This window comes from Macaca mulatta, chromosome 12 (genome assembly GCF_049350105.2).
Source record: "Macaca mulatta isolate MMU2019108-1 chromosome 12, T2T-MMU8v2.0, whole genome shotgun sequence".
Classification (NCBI taxonomy): domain Eukaryota; kingdom Metazoa; phylum Chordata; class Mammalia; order Primates; family Cercopithecidae; genus Macaca; species Macaca mulatta.
In genome coordinates this window covers 57443499-57466271 of record NC_133417.1, presented here as the reverse complement: position 1 = coordinate 57466271, position 22773 = coordinate 57443499, and the positions used below count along the sequence as shown (strand labels likewise).

Below are 22773 nucleotides of genomic sequence, written 5' to 3'. Positions count from 1 at the left end.
CTGGTCACAGCTTGATTTCAAATCTTTGTTCTGTCTCCCCAAATCTTAGAACCTTATTTCTCCTCATATAGGTCTTAAGAGATGTTCCTGGCTTTCAATTTCTAAAATCAAGCCAAGTGGCCCAAAGTTGCACAACAGAAAGGAACAAGCAGTTAATTCCCTTTGCCAGCCTCCTTTAGAGAAACGTCCTACAGACATACAGTGGGAACTGAAGTTGATGAAAAATCATGAAAAGCAAGAGAAAGCAGCACTGTGCTGATTCAACACTGGTCAGATCTACTCTGTTAGGCAGTGTTGCAAACTGATTCTCAAAGTATAGCCCATACACCACTAGGGGTCCCTGAAACCCTCTCAGGGTGTCTATGAAGGTAAAACTGTTTTCATAAAAATATTAGGACATTGGTTGTTTTCACTCTGTTGACACTGACATGTATAATGCCAAAGAAATACTGTATAAAACTGCTGCAACCAAAGAAGACACCTATTTATTGTATTTGTCACTCCGTGCACTCAGGAGGGGGAAAAAGCCAGCTTCACTTAATAATGCCCTTAGATAAGCAATAAAAAATACTGATTTTATTAAAGCTTACTCATTTAGTACACATCTTTTTCATTTTCAGCGTGACAAAACAGGAAGCTGCTACCTGCCCAAGTAGCACGGTTGTCTCAAGGAAAAGCACCTGTGCAACTGTTTGAGTTGTGAGCTGAACTAGCCATTTTTTCATGGAATGTCAATTTACTTGTAAAAATGATTGACAAACTATGGTGACTCAGTTTGGGGTATGTGGCAGACATTTACTCAAATATGAAGTGAGCCCGTCCTTTCAGGGACAATGCAGTATTTGTTGTTGATGACCAACTTTGAGCTTTCAAACAAAAATTAGAATTCTGGAAAACCTGTGTTCACCACCATCAGTTTGACAGCTTCTCAATACTTAAAATATATTCTAATCAGACTAGTGGTTATTAACAAATGTGATTTTTTAAAAATATTGCAAAGTGATATACTTCAACATTTGAGAAACATGATTTCACTGAGTTATTCTGATCTTCCAAATGACTAATGCATGATGTTAAGAAATCATGTCACAAGTTCACGTATGGATAAAAAGACCCAATCAAAGTGCCAGACAGCACAAAGGATTTTTTGAGACAGGGTCTTACTCTGTTGCCCAGGCTGAAGTGCAGTGGCACAATCATGGCTTACTGCAGCCTCAACCTCCTGGGCTCAAGTGATCCTCCTACCTCAGCCTCCTGAGTAGCTGGGACTACAGGCTCATGTCACCACACCTGGTTAATTTTTGTATTTTTTATAGAGACAAGGGTTCACCATGTTACCAAGGCTAGACTCAAACTCCCAGGCTCAAGCCATCCTGCCCACCTCGGCCTTCCAAAGTTGCTGAGACTGCAGGCCACTGCGCCTGGCCAGTGGATTTTAATATAACAGAGCACAAGAAGTTCATTGATATGATTTCAGACTCTACATTATAGCTATCTGTAAGAATCAGTTACCAGTTGTTCAATTTTGGGGGTATTACCAAAAAAATAATATCCACAATTATCTGAAAAGACCATTAAAAAAACTCATCTCTAAGTGTGCATACGTATAAGGCCCAACTTTCTTCATATACATCAATCAAAACAGATTACAACAAACTGAATGTTGACTCAGATAAGAGAATCTAGCTGCCAACTATTATCCAGTTTTTAAAGAGATTTGCAAAAATTAAACCAATGTAGCCTTTGTCACCAATTTTTTATTTGAAGAATATTTTTCATAAAATATGTCATTTAAGTTCATTTATAATGTGTTAATATTTATATTAATATATAACATTTATTTTATATTTATGTATTTAAATTAAATTTTATTAAATAAATGTTTTATTAAAGACATTTAAAATATATCGGTTTTAATTTCTAATATTGTAAACATTAATAGATTTGACCCATCTAAACAAAAGATTATAGGGGTTCAAAAATAATTTAAAAGTATAAAGGCATTCTAAAATCAAAATAAAATGTGAGAACTGCTGGTTTAGGTAACAAATTTTAGAAGTGACTATATCTAGGCTCAAATCTCGGTGCTTCTAACTTGTGTGGAATTGAGCAAGGTACTTAATAGATGACCCTCAGTATTCTCATCTGTAAAACAGGGATTCAGGCGTAATGGTCAGTAAGATTTTTGTAGGAAATACACAGAATAACAAATGTAAAGCACCTAACACAGTGCTTAATAAATAACAAAATGATTATAACCTTGATGGTTTCTAAAAAAGTACCATCTAGGAATAAGTTAATCATAAGGCAGCTTGATACACACACAACCATACATGTTGTATGCATGTTAAAAGCAGCCTTTGTCACTCTCCTGTCTTTCTTCTTTTGGCCTGGCTCAGCCAGCACTGATTCATAAAGAAGTCTGGCGGGCAGGAGAGAAGACGACATTAACTAAGCAGTTCCTCAGCGTCTTCCCTTTTCTACAAACCTCCTTCCCCTCCTTGCGAACTTGCCACATTCCTTCTGCAATCTCATGCCTGTTCTCTCTATACCGCAATGAGAAAGTGAAATGAGCATCTTTCAGAACTTCTGTGACCTTCCAGTGAGGATGGAGAGTAATTTTCTATCATTATAGGCAGCTTTACTACAATAAATTCCCTGCAAGGAGAGACAGCGTACACATCAGTTCCACAGAATAAAGCTGGTAAATCTGTCCACTTCACCCTCACCACAACTTAAATCCTATCACTCTGACATCTTAAGCACCATGGCATCTGCCTACTCACACTGCATGGCCAGTGTGTTCTAACACTACGTGGATCATTTCAAGGGTATTTCAAGTAATTTCAAAAGCTTAGATAAGTCATAATTCAATTCTTCTCTATTATTATAGTTCCTAAGAGTAAGTGAATGGGATTATTTCTAGTCTAATTCTTATTTCAATTTGACTCAAAGAAAATTAATTTTCTTTCTCAGAAGATTGTTCCATTTATAGAGTTTTAGGCTTATATCAAAACTCAGAACAAGCCCTTTGCTTGACAAAGCTGCAGCTCAGAATGTTATCTCGGTAAAGCTCAAGTCTTTAACCTTGAAAAGCAAGCATGTGCCCAGAACAATTTTTTTTAGGACAAGTAGATTGTAAATGTAATCCTTCCTTTTTAATTTCTGGGAATCATAATCTCCTGGGTGTCAGGATTATTTTAGATAAAGATGATAACACTCTCTGCCTTAGGGAATCCCTTAGAGATATATAATACTGTTGAATACTACAGATATTATTTGCAACAAGCATAACAAACAACTATCATATATTGAGTAACTATTAAGTTTCAGACCCTTTATTAGGTCTTTATAAGTTATATCATCTAATCCTTACAACATTCCTATGATGTAAGTCTTATCATATCATTTTATCAATGAGAATTTAACTTGGGTCACATAGTAAGTACGAAAACTTATGTAACTTATCTAAGGTCAAATAACTAGAAAGGGGCATAGCACAAATTTGAGCAAATGGGCACTGATTTTATTATTTTTATTTTTTGAGACAGGGTCTCACTTTGTTATTCAGAGAGTGCAATGGCTGCTCACTACCGCCTCGAACCCACAGGCTCAATTGGTCCTTCTGCCTCAGCGTCTCAGGCACTGCAGGTACGTGCCATTGTGACTGGCTAATATTTTATTTTTTTTGTAGACACGAGGTCTCACTATGTTACCCTGGTCTCAAACTCTCGGGCTCAAGTAATCCTCTGCCTCGGCCTCCTGAAGTGCTGAGAATCCAGGCGTGAGCCACCACACTCAGCCCTGAATTATCTATCTATTACAGTATGTTAAACAGTACAATAAAATATCTGGCTTCCTCATATAGCATCTTGCATTTCAAGAATTCTTCATTTTAGCAACTGATTGTTTTAGTCATTATTGAGTAATTTTTCAGAAGATATCCCTATCAAGTGAGATCAAGCCAGTTAGTTTACATAAGAAAGAGTGAGTTCAGGTTTAGGTTTTCAGGACAGGCAAGATGGTCAAACTCTGGTTGTGTGGTTTTACTTCATGTAAGTTTATGCTAGTGATTGCTTGCATACAATCAGACAATGCATCTCCATCAATTTTTCTGCTGCTAAAGCCAAGGCTTTCAGAGTACCTCACATAGGCAGTGGGCGAGGGAAAACTTCACCCGGTAAAGATGAAAGAAATGTAAGAATCTTTCAACATGTCTATAGTATCCTCAACAACAAACCACTCCAATTGCTTGCAGACTGCACTGGCTTCAACCCAACCAAGGTTCTTCTATTCAGCCAAGTTTGTGTTGGAAATGATCATCTTCCTTTTGTATTTGATGGTCAATTTCACGTTACTTCAGCAATGCTTAAAGAAATGCTTTTTTTTTTTTTTTTTTTTTTTTGGTGAGATGGAGTCTTGTTCTGTCACCAAGGCTGGAGTGATCTCAGCTCACTGCAACCTTCACCTCCCAGGTTCAAGTGATTCTCCTGCCTCAGCCTCCCAAGTAGCTGGGAGTATTGGCATGCGCCACCATGCCTGGCTAATTTTTTGTATTTTCAGTAGAGATGGGTTTCACCATGTTGGCCAGGATGGTGTCAATCTCCTGACCTCAGGTGATCCACCCACCTCAGCCTCCCAAAGTGCTAGGATTACAGATGTGAACCACTGCACCCAGCCTAAGAAATGCTTTTTGACAATTTGTAGAAATCCTGGTTGCAGTTCATTCCACCATTTTCAGTTAAAAGGGCCAAAGGCCTAGGGTTGGACCAAACAAAATCGAATCTAGTTCCTGATCCATAAATACTGGAAAGTATTTAAATGTCCTTAGTTTAAATGCCCAAAAGTATTAAACTACCACCATCTTCATCTCCAGCAGACAAGCCTCATTGCTTTGATCCCAGATCCCTGATAATCTTATTTTCTTTCAGGGAAACGGCTGCCAGCATAAGTCATACAGGAAAAGCAACAGAGCAACTTGAGCCAAAGCACCTGGCTCTACAGCTGTAGACTGTGCAATTCACTCACCTTCTCTGGTCTTTAATTCTTTTAATCTGTAAAATGAGGCATCAGGCAATTCTTAATTTATCTTCCAGTTCAAAAATCATGACTCTATGATGCTTTGTTCTATAGCTCATTTTCAGGGACAAAGTCTAGAATTAATTCATTTTCTGAATATTTCATTCTCAAGGTGACAAACCTGCTGGTTATCATTTAAGAAATGCACATTCTTACCCAAGTTCCATCACCTATCAATCAAAATAGCATTTCTACAATTTCTAAAAGTTTATTTTGAAATAACTATGCTAATTAACCATTTGAATGGCTTACGGCAGTCTGAAATAAAGTTTTATCTACATAATAAATCCATATCAAGTCCTTACTTAACCTCAAATAACATTATTTCATTATGACATTGATGAGGGGGGAAAAGGTTTTATAACATCATTTCACTTAAACTCATGGTTTCCAAGAAGAACCTATCAATGAGAGAGGACTTACTGTATGTTACAGGATACTCTGTAAAACTAAAGCTCAATATATATACATCAAAATTCATTTCCAATAGACTTGCAAAGAATGTCATGGGAAAATTCTAAAAGATCTAAAAGTCGATAGTCCTCTCACTGTAAAGCTCAAAGAATCAAAACCAAAGGGGTTAAATAGCTTGCCCAAAATGTTACGCAGGTGCTTTGGGCAGAAGGAGGGTTACAAAATAGGATACCTGATATCATTCTGCCTCAGAGAGAAGCCATCTTATTTGAAGACATGGTACAATTAGGCCACCCAGGGGTAAGGGAGAATATAATACCGCTGTACTTGCCTGAGGCAAAGCAACCATGTTGTTGCCTGAAAGAAACTCAGAATGCTTAGTGCAGAGATTCCCTGAACTTTATTTTCCCAGAGTGGATTTACACTTCATGGTCCTGAGGTTTTGAGATGTATGAAAAAGAGACTGAGAATGTGTCTGAGTGCAATGACGTGAGTCAAGTGACATTATTCCAGCTTCCGTCCCCTTCTGGCCAGAAACTCTAGAGAATTAACGAAAGGGAAATAAAGTAGCTTCAACTCAGCAACTTGGAGAACTACAGTAAAAGCTTAGAGATTTTCCAAGATCTCAGTCTACATCTACTGTTGGGAGTTCCTGATTTGCCAGAGAATTGTTATGCAAACATGAAACCAAGTGTCCATATTTACTGCACCCGCGCAAAAGAAATATAGAATTGTTATGAATTCCAAATCAAGGACTATCTGTCTTGCTTCTGCTGATTCTTGGGCAGTAAGTAATTTGAGTACTAACAAAGGTTTCATCTACTAAAACCTCAGTCTTTTAATTTATAAGGAACCATAAGGAAGCTCAATTCTTTGGATATGATTCAGTTACTTTGTAAAGTGTCCAAAAGCTTTAGAGCTAAGATGTTAAAGGGGTATACTTACCCAATGTGGTTGGTTCTTAAAGAAATTTCCAGTTCTCTTAGCACTTGTGTAGATTCTTGAACACGCCGTCTGAATTTCTATAATTTAACAACACATATTCACACAAAGTATTTTAGCAACTGCTATAACTGAAGCTCAGTTATAATAAATTTAACACAATATGAAAAATATCTTCACTTCTAAAATGGGCTTCCCTCCCTTTTTTTGTCGCAGAGCACACACATTTTCCTCACTATGAAAATTAGCTACTGAGAAAGGACTAGAAAAAGTCCTTGTTTTAGAAAAAGACACATAAAAATATGCCTTTCAGCAAGTAGATTTTATTTTCCTACCCCCCACACACAACAATATTAACCAGTATTCCTATGGGTCAGGGACCCCAGGACTACCTCCAGTTTCAATGATTCATTAGTAGGACTCAAAGGACTCGGCGGCATACAGTCATACCCATGGCTATGACATATTACAGCAAAAGAATACAAAGCAAAATCAGCAAAGAGAAAAGGTTCATGGAATAAAACGTGCAGGAAACCAGGTGCAATCTTCCAGGAGTCCTCTCCCCGAGGAGACACAAATGACAACACGCATAAAGCTCATTAGAGACTCAGTGGCCAGGTTCTTATTGGGAGCTGGTTTAACAGGCAACTCTCTATCTAGTACAGAACAAAAATTCAGACTCCCAGAAGGAAAAGAGGCATTCAGCATAAGCCGTGTTGTTTTCACAGTTTAGGCATAGGGAAACATTCTTATCAGGAAATGGTAGGAACCTTCCCCACCTGCCCTTCCAGGACTCCCTCGGGGCTTCTTTCATCACTGAATCCACCTCTGATAGTAAATGTGTTAATATACACCTCTCTAGCCTCCTGATCCTAAATCATTTCCAAGATACCAATGGGCTACATTGCACATCAGTCCTTTGGAACACATTTTCCTAGAGAAATATTTATTTAAAGTGACAGTCCCAGGCCACTTAGAAGGAAGAAAATTTGATGTCAGTGCCTCCTAAGCAGAGTTCCAGGCTATCTGTGCTACGAACCTGAACCACCTTTATGTTGCACTGTTTACAGGAAAGAGCTTTGAGAATTCTGGCTGAGGATATAAAGGACCTCTCTCCTCTGCTGCCACAACTGCAGTGGACACAGAGTCCTTCAGCTCCAAGGACAAGAAGAAAAGGAAGGAGGATGGAAGTGAGGATTCCAGAATGTGGGGTGGCAAGAGCTACGCCCACACCTGGGACTTGGTGCCCCATGAAGGCCTGAAGCACGGCTCAGCACAGCAGGCTCCTGTTACCCTGTCGTCTTCTTCTGAAAGCCCCTGGCTTCCCCACCAGCTGCTTCTAAGCAGGGCGCCCAAGGAAGAAGATAGTCTCACAGTTCCTCCATAAATGCCATTCCCAAGACAATCTAAAGAGACCATGTCAGGTTTCCAGAATCCAAGTATAGTAAGAAATAGGAAACAAAAATATCCCCAATGTGATGGAAAAAAGAGAGGCACTCCCCTCTTCTGTTGAAACAGGCCTAAGAAATGGTGGCATACTTGAGAGTTTGGAGGGCACCCAACCCCAAAGCTTCCTAGACCACTTCCCAGCAATGAGGAGGCTCTGCACAGTACTTGGCTTGAAAAGGGAGTAAAGGCCAAGCTCAGTGGCTCACGCCTGTAATCCCAGCACTTTGGAAGGCCATGGTGGGTAGATCACCTGCAGTCAGGAGTTCGAGACCAGCTTGGCCAACATGAAGAAATCCCGTCACTATTAAAAGTACAAAAATTGGCCGGGCACCGTGGCTCAAGCCTGTAATCCCAGCACTTTGGGAGGCCGAGATGGGCGGATCACGAGGTCAGGAGATCGAGACCATCCTGGCTAACACGGTGAAACCCCGTCTCTACTAAAAAATACAAAAAACTAGCTGGGCGAGGTGGCAGGTGCCTGTAGTCCAGCCTGGGCAAAAGAGCAAGACTCCGTCTCAAAAAAAAAAAAAAAAGTACAAAAATTAGCCAGGCATGGTAGCACATGCCTGTAATCCCAGCTACTCGGGAAGCTGAGGCACGAGAATTGCTTGCACCTGGGAGGCGGAGGTTGCAGTGAGCTGAAATCGTGCCACTGCACTCCAGCCTGGGTGACAGAGCAAGACTCCATGTCAAAAAAAAAGAATGGGGGCAAGTAGTGCAGGATGGGCGGCTAAAGGTGTTCTCGCTCTTTAAACTCTTCCTTGGAGCTAAAAATTAGGAATGGAGTAGAGGAGAGTCAGTAGGATGGAGCAGGCAGTCTGCTATGTCTATAGAGAAGGCAAGAGAAAGGAGACAAAAAATTCTAGGGTCTCTGGTCACACAGCTAAGGCAACCATTTCCAGATGTGCTGGCTGCTCCAATGTGGCCACTCCCACGTCAGAGTCCTAAGTCTCGAGCTGCCTGCACAGGTGGTTGTCAGAAAATAACTCAGCCTTCCAAGCTCTGTGCTGTGCACACTTCTGACTCATTCCCTGCAGCCTTTGCTTCTGCTGGGCCCCTGATATGCTTTGGATATTTGTCCCTTTCAAATCCCACGTTGAAATAGGACCTCCAATGTTGGAGGTGGGCCTAGTGGGAGGTATTCGGGTCACGGGGGCTGATAGCGCTTGAACTGCTTGGTGCTGTCCTCGAGATAAGAAGTGGTTTCTTACTCTGAAGAGTTCCTGCGAGATCTGGTTGTTTAAGAGAGGCTGGTACCTCCTCCCTGTTGTTCACCATGTGACACGCCTGCTCCCCCTTAGCCTTCCGCCATAATTGTAAACCCCCTGAGGCCCTCACTAGAAGCAAATGCCAGCACCACACTTCCTGTACAGCCTAAAGAACTGCAGGCCAAAATAAACCTGTTTTCTTCATAAATTACCCAGCCTTAAGTATTTCTTTATAGCAATACAAAGGAACTAACACCCAGCCCCAATGCTGCCTTCTGCTTCCTCGGGGCAAGGTCATCCCTTACATATGCCATCAGGCACAAGGGCACCCAGTGTAGCACTGAGGGTATAGCGGAGTATAAAAGACGGTCTGCTGAAGGGCTAAGAGCTATGTATCGAAACCAGGTAACTATATCAAAACATGATGAGGTAATAATAACAGCAGCAGCGCTAGCATTTTTGGGCACTGACTATGCTACCTAGGCACTACCCTTCTGCAACTGCCTGATAACAGAGGTAAACTAAACTGACTTTACTCCTGTATTACATTATCTTAGGAACGGCTCAATTTTCGGTTAGATTCTGGGCCACAAGATGTCTTGGAGTCCACTTCTCTAATATATACACAATGAGTGCTAACACTTTGCACTTCTAAAATGTACCCAGAATGCTTTAAACTGAAGAGAAATTATGTGCCCTTGGGGAGCCAGAGAGGATCTGTGAGCGGTCTGTGCTATTCTCCCTTCCCTCCCCATCAAAGGAGGCCTGGGATGAGCCCACAGAGGCAGCTGAGCCCAGGTTGAGCCCTACAATAGGTTTCATCTCACAACTGCAGCGCCAGCAAGGGACCAGACTCCTTTAAACACAGACTAATCACTTCCTGGTATTAAATAAGGAGGCTGGTTTGGAGAGTTCTGTTCATAGAGATATCTAATTTAGGCTCTTCCTTTCCTGCCCTAGAGGTTTCATTTAAAATTATTTAGAAGATAATCTAAATAGAAAATGTTTAAAAAAAATTTTTTTAAAAACCAAATTAAGTATCTTCTACTCAATTTGCACAAAAGATTAACGAATCAAGTATTCGAGGACTCCAGACACAGTTAAAGGAAAACTGCCCAGCCTAGACTGTCTAGCTGAAATTTAAAGCCTCGATTTGAAATCTTTTTCTCCCCCACCATAATACAGCTGAGAATTTTAAGCTCATTTTAACTGCAAGCCATGTCTTATTTCAACAAATCTCCTTTTTTTTTCCAGGCTTTAAGCATTACAATTATGTTGTATGGAACAGATCATTTCCTCCTGCCAGCTCCTGACAGAATTAAAGCAGGGGTGGTTAATCCACCATCCATTTCATTTTTTCTGAGCTGAATGACTGATTTTGAAAAATGAGGCACAGACCAAACATGGCCATTCAGGTGAACGCACATGGGCCAGGGCAGAAATGTCGGGAATGAAGGTCCAAACAGACATCTTTTGTCCTGCTCCAGTTTATTATTTATGAGGAAGCAAAACATTTTCTGGGAAGCTTATTTGTTGCTTTGCTTCACTTTGTTCTCTTTGCCTAAACCCAGAAACAGCTGATTGAAAGGAAAACTGGAACTGTGCCAGGAGGAAGCCCACCTCTTCCTTCTAAGCATCTTCCTCCATGTGGGGTATGGAAATGGGGGCCTAAGCAGCACTCTCTAGGAGTGTGCGTATGTTTTCCCTTCTATTCAGAACTGGAAAAATGTGGAGGGAATCTTTTGGAGATAGGATGAATTCTACATGAGGAAAGGTCTCAGGTCTCAGTCTGCTGTATAAACATCAGCATCTCCGCCACACTCAGCTCAGGGTAAGCATTAGGGCTCAATGCTGAGGTCTGAGCCATCTAGCCTGAAGGTTACAAGTTTGGGGATTTCAGAAAACGTTTAGAAATCAATTCTAAAATAGGATCTTGCTGTCCCTTTGCAAAGAAATAGTGCAGAAAAACACCCGTCTGGGAATGTGTTTTGTGTATATGGCTGTGTCTTTATTTATTTATTTTTCTTTTTGAGACGCAGTTTTTTGTTCTTTTTGCCCAGGCTGGAGTGCAATGCACAATCTCGACTCACTGCAAACTCCGCCTCCCAGGTTCAAGGGATTCTCCTGCCTCAGCCTCCTGAGTAGCTGGGATTACAGGTAACTACCACCATGCCCGGCTCATTTTTGTAGTTTTAGTAGAGATGGGGTTTCACTATGTTGGTCAGGCTGGTCTTGAACTCCTGACCTCAGGTGATCCATCCGCCTCGGCCTCCCAAAGTGCTGGGATTATAGGCGTGAGCTACCATGCCCGGCTGGGGTGTATCTTCCTTTACAGACCTCTTTAAACTGATGACATTAAGACTGCCACGTTCTTAGGGAAAGGGAAGAATGAGAAAAATTAACAAGAACTGAGCAACGGTTTCATTTGTAGGACCTGACAACAGATCTTTTGGAAAGAAACGTGTGTGCCACATTTAAGAGGGAAGAAGTATCAATGATACTTTGACAGGTATATTCCTGGATTCAAGGTTGTGTCACATTCAAATCACATATGACATACAGCCAGCAATGAAGTTCTGCACTCCACTGTCATCATCACTACTAGATTTTATTTCCCCTTGTCTACATATTAACCGTAAGAGAAAGGCCCAGGAAACTTCCAAAAGGAAATAATAGCTGTTCTCCTTTGCTGGACTTTTTTTTATTGGGGTGGGGGTGGGGGGTGAGAGGAGGAAGAGTTAGAGTAGAAGATAGAGAAAAAAAATTTTTTTTAATACAAGCCTCAAGAGCCCTGGAAATAGTGGCTAACTAGGTAAAGTATACCGTTCTTTTCTCATAAATCTCACATTGAAACACAGAGAGAATCAGCCTGAGACATTTTCGCTGGAGCATTGAAAGCAGGAGTTGTAGAAGGTCAACAGAAAAACAAGCGCTATCTGGTAAAGCACCCCTCCACCCATCTTGAGCAAGGACAGCTCTGCCCTGAGACATCCCAGGACTGATTCAGGCCCACAGGGCCGTGCCAGGCTACATGCTTTACCACAAGGCATCAGTTTAAACCAATTGTGTGGCTGCACAAAGCAGGGCTTGTTTGTAAAAGGAGAGAGTCTGTTGAGAATGGAATCAACTATTCTCTCCTTACCTTCTCAGGCCAGGGGCAGGGGTTGGGGTGGGTAGGAGGGGAGCTGCTAAAAGCATCAACACAGGATGTGAGTGCACAGCTGGGATGACAAAGGCCCAGTGATTTTTTTCAAGGTCTCTGGAAATGCACCAAGGCATAAAAAACTGAAAGGCAATTATTCCCTTTGCCAAGCCCGCCCTTGTAGGAGCCTAAACACCTCTGGACTGCACTCACTGCCCTGTGTAATTGGAAATAACAGTGACTCAATAACCATCAGAGGTATGTGACTCTCATGTCAGGAAAGAACTTTTATACACATCTTCAAGTGAGAAGGGTGTTTGTTTTCCTTTGTCTTCTTACGTTGTTGGTCTCCCAAGGTTGTTTTTTGTGGAGGCTCTGGCAGAGACTCTAATGCAGAGGAAGGAAGGTCTCTTCCAATGCAGGAGGATTCTGCTCGCTAATAAAGAAGCAACAACGAGGAGTGTAAACAAATCCATCTTACCTTCCTGGTTACAGCTGGATCCAGATAGCCTTTGAGCTTTTGAATGTATGTATGGGGAGGATTCTTCACCTGGAATCGTTCCTGCAGAAAGCACAAAAGTCAAAAGTATGAAAGGTATGAAGCCATGACACAGTCAGCCACATCAGATTCTGTTACCAAAATATGACCAAAATGCATCCACAGTATAAATGTGGCCCTGTGAGCAGTCACTATGTACGAATTGTTTTGCATCTTGGTAGTAGATGTGATCCCCTCTTTGCATAGGAGGAAAACTGAAGCTCAGAGAAAGGCAGAACTCTCTTTGATGACACTGCTGGTCACAGGTACATGTGGGTTTGAACCCACATCTGCTCAACTCCAGAGTCAGTACTGCTTTCTCCACAGGGCCCTGCAGCTTCCGTTCTAGGAACAGTGCTTTGCCCAACCTGTTTCAGGTCCTCCTTCAGCAGGTCTTCAATCTTTTGCATATTTTCTTGAATATCTTCAATGCTGGCAAATCTTTCTCTTTTGGATATTTATTTTATCTTTGAAAATAACAAAACATTTGACCCAAACTGATAAAGCTATTTTTTTTTCCAATATGAGCAATGAGTCAATTGCTAAATAACTGGAATGGGGGAGTGTGTGTTTGCGTGGATACACGTGTGTGCCATCATGAATGGATTCCAACCCAGAAGATCCAAAAGTATCCTGAGCAAAGGCAGTCACTAGAATAAGCATAAACATACATAATATACCATCCAGGATGATATCTTAATGTAGGTCAGAGGTGGGGCCCAAGAATCAACATTTCTAACATGTTTTATGCTGATACTGCCAAAAGAGGAACCATACTTTGAAAAATTCACACCATGTGTATCAGGTTTTATAGACCCTAATGTCCAAAGCAGAACAGGCAACAGTAAAAACCTGGGTAGAAGCCACATGTCCACAAACCATCAAATAAACAAGTACTTACATTTACGTTCATACAATGGTATGAACAATGAAACAGATTACAATGAAAACAAGCCATGTACTGCATGCTCCTATGAATGGATCTCACAAACCTGATGCTGAGCCAAGAAGAACACCTGATTTCATTTCTTCACACTTATAAAATAGGCAACATTAAACTTTAATGGTTACAGATACATACTCAAGTGGTAACACTATACATATAGATATATGGTTTTATATTGTGTGTATATATGTATACTTGGAGATAATCTGCCTGAAAGTCATGGTTGGAAGACTGAAGTAGGGAAAGTCGTAATCAAAAGGGGAAATATGGCATATTCCTAAGAGGCCAGCAGTTCTATTTCTTGATCTGAGTAGCAGTTGCAAAGGTGCTGGCTTTATACTAATTATGATGCTAGTTCTTGGGCTTAACTACCTTTTCTATATAGATGCTGTATTTCTCACAAAAAAAGTTTAAATCAGCTCTAAAGGAAAAAACAGATTCACCAAGAAATGAGGACAAGCCTGGGTAACATCGTGAAACCCCCTCTCTACAAAAAACACAAAAAATTAGCTGGGTATGGTGGCCCATGCCTGTAGTCCCAGCTATCCAGGAGGCTGAGGTGGGAGAATCACCTGAGCCCAGGAGGTCAAGGCTGCAGTGAGCCCTGGTATGCCACTGCACTCCAGCCTGGGTAACAGAGCAAGACCCTGTCTTAAAAAAAAAAAGAAAAGAAAAGAAAAAAAGATATGAGGATAATCTTTATCATGTTCTTTTCTACCTACAACCCAAAGAGTGTTTTCTTACTTTAATTCTTTATAATCTGATTATCGCTTACTCCACAATGGAATTTTTTGGTATTTCACTCTGACGATTGGCCAGCATGTGCATTTGTTTATCCCATAGAAACTTGTATTTCTCCAACACAGGGAACCAGAACATTCTGCATGGTCCACTGAAGCCTTGCTTGCTTGTAGATTTTAAAATGCTAAAGGCCACTGTAATAATACTGAAAAGATAATCTTATTGTTTAAAATCTGTATTTGTTATTTATCCTTGAAAATAGGGGGAAATGGTTTGTAGTGGAATACATATTAATATTTTCTCTTTATTTAAAACTAATCAGGAAGAATTTTGTAGTATATGAACTGTATCTCAATAAAGTTGCTTTTAAAAAAAAAAGAGCAGCATACTTTTTCTAATTATTCCTCCAAATGTTCTATCTTGAGAGCAATTCCTAAGTAATTCACAACTATTCAACATCTCGAGAGCCATCACTGTGTCTGTGTATAAATTCCTTTTTTTAAATCACCATCACTTCACCAAGCAATCAGAGGGGATCCTATTGCCATGGGGATTTAGCAGTAGTCCAGCTGAGGGCTAAAATAATCACAAAAACTCAGAAAAATGAACTGATGAGCTATCTAGAAGCCAGTCGTTATTTCCAAACTCATGTATGACAACAGCTGATGCCAGACAGATATCAGAATATAAATAAATATCACCTTTTTAAATAATATAATTCCAATTATTCAAAAAAAATTATTTGAGACAGAGCCTCACTCTGTCACCCAGGCTGGAATGCAGTGGCACAATCACAGTTCACTGCAGCCTTGACTTCCCAGGTTCAAGCAATCCTCCCACTTCCGCCTCCTAAGAAGTTGGATCTATAGGTGCAGGCCACCACGCCCGGCTAATTTTCTAAAGACAAGGTCTCACCATGTTGCCCAGGCTGGTATCGAACTCCTGGGCTCAATTTTATTTTTACAATAATAAAATTTGGTGGAGTAGCACATGTAACACATTAGCATTCACTCATTTAGTGAGCCCTATCTTTGACGGTCAGTAAAGGCAGCTTTTCTTCATTTCCTACTTGGGACTGTGGCGACTCAGAGGCTTACTCAAATACACACATTTGCTGGTCCTGTTGACTGGACTATATTTCTTTAGGACTTTGAATTATGAACAAGGTCTACATGTAATAAACTCACACTTTTTAACATGTGCTTATTTAGTATTTGTTGCTGTATTCCACATATTTTTCATTTGTTTGAGCAGCTTACTGACATATTTCCAAGAAAGAGAAAATAAGGAAGCCTCATGCTTTAAAACACAGTTGGTCCACACTGCATCCACTTCTAAGAAAACTTGGGTGCCGCCATTTGCCTTGGCACGTCTGCCCATCTCTTCTTTCTACCTCCGCTGCTGCCATGGAACCCATGAAAAAGCTTGTGCCAAATGGGGAGAAGGGGGACAGAAAAAGAAGGTTCTGAAGTTCACTCTTGATTCCACTCACCCTCTACAAGATAGAATCATGGAAGCTGCCAATTTTGAATGGTTTTTGCAAGAGGATCAAAGTGAATGGAGCAAGATCGAAAGGAGCAAGATCACCAAGACTTCTCAGGTGCCTTTTCAATTCATGTTGATAGTTCATCATGACTAAAGAATATTCTTGTTCCTAAGAATAACATTTCTACACAGTGCAACTCAAGTTGGTGACTTAATAAAGGTACTTACATCACTGATGTTGAGCAAGCAGGTAACTAGGTCCTGAAAATAACATGGGATATGAAGCAGTTTTTAAAGTGTGGGTAACGGAAAACTGCCAACCAAAGCCGTTTCAACTTTTAATACAATATCTAAAATTCTAATATTTAGAGGGCAAAATATATTAATTCACATAAATAGGATGCCTATAATCCATCTGAAGTGCTTCAAAATAAATGTGTTTGGCAAGGTGCTGAAATTCTCTTACGTATTTTCCCAATGTTTCCGTTGTTCAAATTGGCCACGTTGAAGACAGAGAGAAAAGGTTTGGCAAATCAGGTGCTGAATTTATAACTCAAACAGTGGTTCCTTTAGATATTAGACAGGCAACCCCAAGTTTTACAGAAACAATTGGGGCTTTGTATTCTTCCTCTGTAACAGTTTTATTTGAATCCCTGGATGTAGGCTGAGTTTTCTTTTCTCTTCTCCCTCTCTCCTTCTTTCGTGGTTCTCACGAAAGTTTTATATGAGTTTTATTTAAGAACTTATAAAAATACAGTCGGGTGCGGTGGCTCACACCTGTAATCCCAACACTTTGGGAGGCTGAAGCAGGTGGATCACCTGAGGTCAGGAGTTTGAGACCAGCTTGGCCAACGTGGTGAAACTCCACCTCTACTAAAAATACAAAAATTAGTCGGGCGTGGTGGTGTGTGCCTGTAATCCCAGCTACTTTAGAGGCTGAGACAGGAGAATTGCTTGAACCTGGTAGGCAGAGGTTGCAGTGAGCTGAGATCGTGCCACTGCGCTCTAGCCTGGGCGACAGAGTGAGTCTCCATCTCAAAATAACAAACAAAAAAACTCACACAAAATATTCCAGATAATGAATTTTAATCCTCATCTTCCTCTTCTCTTCTCTGGTTAATTTGGAAGTAACACAATTCACAACTCCTTGCCTTTAGCAACTACATGCAATAGATGATTCTTCAAATATATTCTTCAAATATTTTTTAGTGAGATATTTCAACTACAATTACCTTTTCATGTGGGGCAGTACTTTTTGTTTCTCCAATTTTTAACTTATCTTTCAATGACGCTTCACAGTTTATCATATTCTTTAGATCCCTTAGCTCACTCAAGCTTCTATATCTGGCAAGTAGATATTACCTCCATTTTGCAGATGAGGGAACTGAGGCTCAAAGATTAAATGACTTACCTGAAATCATATACTGTGTGTGTGTGTATGTATGTGTGTGTGTGTGTGTGTATGTGTAAGATCTCTGATGTATTTTTCCAATGTTTCTGTTGTTCAAACACAGGTTTTCTGACTCTTTCTGATCCTTGTTCTTTTTACTATACTATAATAAGCATGCTCATCTTAAATTTAATCGTATAAACATTTTTTAAAGGGTAGAAATATGTTCTATTCTTCATTGAGTCCCAGTATGTAAAAGAATACTTGGCACATAGTTGATCTTCAATAATGTTCAAAGAATTAAATTTTTTTAAAATGTCACATACAAGTCACTTCTTTCATAAATTAAGGGTAAGTTTTAAAGTGTAAAAGTACACAAAGAGAATATAAGCACACTCTACAGGATGTATCCCAGCAGGTTCAGTAGACATAAGTTAGTCAAGCTCATGTCAGAGCCAAAGAACATTTGCTGATGAGCCACAGCTGTCTCTCGTAGATCTAAAGCCGTCTAATGCCTTTTATAACCATACATTTCCTCATTAACCCAATCCCCTAAGGCTTAGGTTAGCTTCCTCTTTCCCTACGGGTTACCTGGAAGGTTACGCTGCCTATACACATAGCTGCCTTGCAGACAAGGAAAAGACAAAACATTTACTGGACTCCACTTAATGACCAAGTCTACTGCAACCCAAGGTGGGAAACTAGACCATTCTGAAAAGAACTAAGTGACGGGCTGTGAAAGGGGTGTAGTAATTTAATTAGGTAAGTCACAGCTAACAGAATTCATTGGCGATGCTACAAGATGGCCTTTTCTACTAGATACAGACAGGCAGACTTAAGTTCTTTCTAACAAGCTGAACTGTTTCTTTGGTTCCTCCTCTCCCTACATGTCCTCCTCCTGTTTCTCCACTTAAATCTAATAGAGTTTGTCATTGAAAGCCTTTCTGTGTAAAGGTTTGGAATTGGACATTCCACTCATCTAGCTAAGCATTTCTGATCTTTTATATCCTCTCTATCCAATTACACGAGAAATTAATTGGGGTTAATTTGGTGTGAGCTAGACTCAGAACAAGCATGTTATAAGTATTTCCGCTCCATAAATCACATTTAGATACACAGCTCCACAATCAAACAAGAATTCCATTCCAGTTTATCTTATACCTTCATATTCTGAGGCTTAAGGAAAGAAATTATAACACGACATCTGAAAACAGAAATCTCAGAGAATGACTGGCTCTCAGGGCACACACTGTTGAGTTTCTTTCCCTGTTTGGTATAGCCACAAAGTCATTGGCTCTATTTCAGTGGTGTATTAGCAGAGCTACATAAACTGCTTGAACTTCCTCGGGGATGAATTAGATGTCACCATCATTACATGAGTATTAATGTTTTATTATCTTGATCCTAAAATAATTCATTTTAGATAGTAACAATTTAAAGGGCATTGTTTTTGTTCACATAATGTCACTACATTTGAACGTTTTACTTCCTGGAAGCTGGAAGTAGTTGGGCATCCTTTCCAAAGGCTGAGTAGGCAAACTGCAGTCTCTAAATGAGCCAATATTACAACCAGCACTATTGTCATTAGTAAGTACTAATTTGTAAGATTTAGCTTAGTGCTAAGTACTCTTCAAAGTTAAGCTGACAGACATAATCCATATCCTCAAGATTTTTACCCTCTAAAACATAGAATGCTGACACAAGTAACAGGGAGGGAAAAAACGAGAATGAAATGTTGCAATAATATTGTATATGGACAGAAATGATTTATCCAATATGGAAGAGGCCAAGAACGGTGCACCTGCATGGTGCGGGGTGGGCTAGGGGGAGAGGGTTGCCAAGACCAATCAGCATCCCTAAACAGGAGGGCCTGAGGTAAGCCCTAACACCTTGCCCTCCCAGGGCTAACCATTTATACAAATAGAAAATGATTTACACAAATAGACCTAGATTCCCAAAGAACTGAGAGAACCAAAGCCCCCAAAAGAATGCATGCTCCTTGTTCCCCCCAAAATAAAAATTTTGAAATTTCTGAGTAGCTGGCAGACTGTCCCCATCAACAGAAAGTATGCGTATGAGCGTGTCGTGGATGGTGAGACAGGAGAGGACAACTGACAGAAAATGAAAAAGTATTAAGTCTCTGCCTACTGACTATAATAGATGGCCAAGAAGGCAAGTTCAGATGAGATTCTAATTTGTATAATGACTACCAGAGGAAGCTAGTGCCAGCTGGGCTACTATTTAGAAGGATCCCAGTGGTTATTATTGGATGAAAACATTTTGCTAAACAAGCCCCTGCCTCTGAACATTTTAAATCTTACTAACATGTTTGGATCTCCTGTTTCCAGGCACTAACATGAAAACTTTAAAAAAGAGTTTTTACTCTTTCACCTATCCAGAACACACACAGAAGACACTGTAAAAAGCACAAAAAGAAATAAATTCAATTGCAAAGCATTAAATCTCAGCTCTGAGATGCAGCAGACACAGTTGTAATACAAAATAGAATATGATAAGAGCCATATGTGATCCTCTCAAAGTTCAAAGAAAGGTGAAGCTCTTCCCAACTGAGATGATCAAAGGAACCTCCCCGGAGAAAGTGGCTTTTGAATTGAATTTTGGAAGGCAGGCAGTGCATAGATATCCCGGGACGGTACACGAGGCAGGAGACAGAGGAGCTTTCCAGATGAGGAACATGGGAACAATAGCAGAGAAAGGCAGGATATGTGGTAATAACTTCAAGAGGTTTAGCTGAGTTCTAGTAATCCAGTTTATGAAAATTGCACAAAGGATCTATATGGTAAATTGGAACAAACGGCAGCAGATGTCAAATAATAAGTTAGGAACACAGGATGGACAACAAGGAGTCTTGAATAGTGAAAGCACACATGATTAATACTGTGTACCTCTTTCCTCCGTTCCCAACTTTTAAAGTTGGCTATTTCTGCACTAGACTTGAAAAATTAGCACGTCAGATTCATTCCACAGCCATAGTTTCTTGGAGAGCCTCAAAACATTCTTCAGCTCTGAATATGAAATCATTTTGCTAGTTGAAGAGGAGAGGACAACTTTCCAAGTGTTCCATTACAGCTCTCAGACTGAAAATAACCTCTGATGAGACTTTTCCAAATGCTTTCTTTTATTTAGACTAGCAAGAATTTCTTCTAGTTCAATGAGTCTCTCCTGACCAAAACATCCTATAACTCATTTTCTAGTATGTAATATTGAGTAGGTTTCTTTAATCCTACTCCTCTTACTTAGGAATGCCTTTCAAACAAAGAGAAAGTACAGATGATCTTTCAGAGTCTCCAGAGATGGTCACGTATCATACAAATAAAACATAGGGGGTTGGGAGAGATCAGAGTTCAAAATCTGATCAGAAAAAAAAAAAAAACCAGACAAAGTAAGCCTTAAGAGTTCTTGTAGAAACCATTAGGCAATTCAAGAGCACTAATATTTTTCAATTACGCAAGAATTTTTTAAAAATTACAAGCTCCGATTTTAAGAATTGCTTTTCTGACTACAGTTAAATTAACTGCCTCTCTAAAACCCCATTGGCCTCAATTCAAACAATGTACAAACTGTGGGTATAATTATGATAACTTCAATAGGTGCTAGCTGAATCAAACTGAACTGGAATATTTACTAAGGTGGTAAGTTTTGTCAGTGAAACTTTAAAGCAAGTAGCATGGGAGGCGCTAGAAGCTACTTTCCACTAAAATCAGCAAGTGGTGGGAAGTGTCTGATACATGGAAAGAAAGCATGTTTGTGAACAGAATAATTGAAAGTAAGAGAAATTCATCAGATCTTAATCATCCTACCCTTACCACTTGCTTTTACTTAATGTAGGGACAGATTTAAACATAGGAACCAAGCTGAGAATACTCAACTTCAACTTTTATCCAAGGCAGTTGTTTCTATTACAGAAGCCATAAAATAGTGTTTAATTATAAAACTGGGTTTTGGTAAGTATGATGATACAACATAAACCATCTCTCTCTACAAAGGCATAAATGAAGTGGTGGGAGGTTGTTCAAAAACAGTATTTCTCTAGGAACAAAAAATTGGAAACATTTTTAAAATATATTCCTTAAAATAGCACCCAAAATCATGATATTTAGAGATAAATTTAAAATATGTGTAAGACCTGTATACTACTAGAAATGTGAAAAAATTCCTGCAAGATATTAAAACACCTAAATCAATAGAGATACCATGTTCATAGATCAGAAGAGTCAATATCGTATAAAGGTCAACTCTACTGAAATTGACCTACAGAGTCAATGCATGTTCTGCCCAAATCCTGGAAGTTTTTTCTTAGAAACTGACAAACTGATTCTAAAATTTATATTAAAATGCAAAGGAACTAGAATAGCCAAAATAATTTAGCAAAAGAAAAAGTTGGAGAATTGACACTACCTGATTTCAAGACAGTAATCAAACCAGAGACATATTGGCATAAGGATAAAACTATAGATGAGTAGAAAAGAATAGAGAACACAAAAATAGACCCACATGTATATGGCCAATTGGTTTTCAAAGATACCAAGGTAATTCATGAAAAAAGAACAGTCTATTAAATAAATTGTGCTGAAACAGTTGGAGGTACAGATAGATAAATATAGAAGCATAGATGGATGGATGGATAGACAGATGATTGACAGACAGATAGATAGATGAGGAAAAAGTGTAACTCCACCCTTAACTCATCCCATATATCAAAATAGATTATAGACTAAAATATAAGGACCAAAACTGTGAAATTTCCAGAAGAAGACATATGAGAAAATCCCTGTGACCTGAGGGTAAGCAAAAAATTTCTTAGGAAACAAAATGCATGAGCCACTTAAAAAATAAATTCAATTTCATCAAAAAAACTTTTGTTCTTCAGAAGATACTGTTATAAATACTAAAAAGTGAGACAAAAACTAATGAAATATTTGCAAAGTATTAGTTTGATAAAGACTTGTATCCAGAATATTGTTTAAAACTTCTACAGCTAAGACAAATAACTCACTTTTTAAAAATAGGCAAAAGAGGCCAGGTACAGTGGCTCACACCTATAATCCCAGCTCTTCGGGAGGCCAAGGCGGGTGGATCACTTGAGGTCAGGAGTTCGAGACCAGTCTGGCCAACACGGTGAAACCCTGTCTCTACTAAAAATACAAAAATTAGCTGGGCATGGTGGTGCATGCCTGTAATCCTGGCTACTTGGGAGACTGAGGCAGGAGAATTGCTTGAACCCAGGAAACAGAGGTTTCAATGAGCCAAGATCATGCCACTCCACTCCAGTCTGGGCAAGAGAGTGAGCCTCCATCTCAAAAAAAAAAAAAAAAAAAAAAACTAAAATAGGCAAAAGATTTGAACAGAGCGGATCCTTCAACAAAGATATAAAAATGTCAAACAGGCACATAAAAAGATGCTCAACATCATCAGTCA

General features: G+C 39.7%; 1 protein-coding gene across 4 annotated transcripts in view; it reads right to left on the bottom strand.

The window, feature by feature from the left end:
* Positions 1-22773, bottom strand: part of FMNL2 (formin like 2) — a 316097-nt gene that overhangs the window by 94855 nt on the left and 198469 nt on the right. For all 4 annotated transcript variants that reach the window (XM_028830702.2, XM_028830704.2, XM_028830700.2 and 1 more), the window contains exons 3-4: positions 12716-12796; positions 6439-6515 (exon numbers count right to left, since the gene is read on the bottom strand). In XM_028830702.2, the coding sequence (XP_028686535.1) occupies positions 6439-6515; positions 12716-12796 (158 nt within the window). The remainder of the gene's footprint in view (positions 1-6438; positions 6516-12715; positions 12797-22773) is intronic.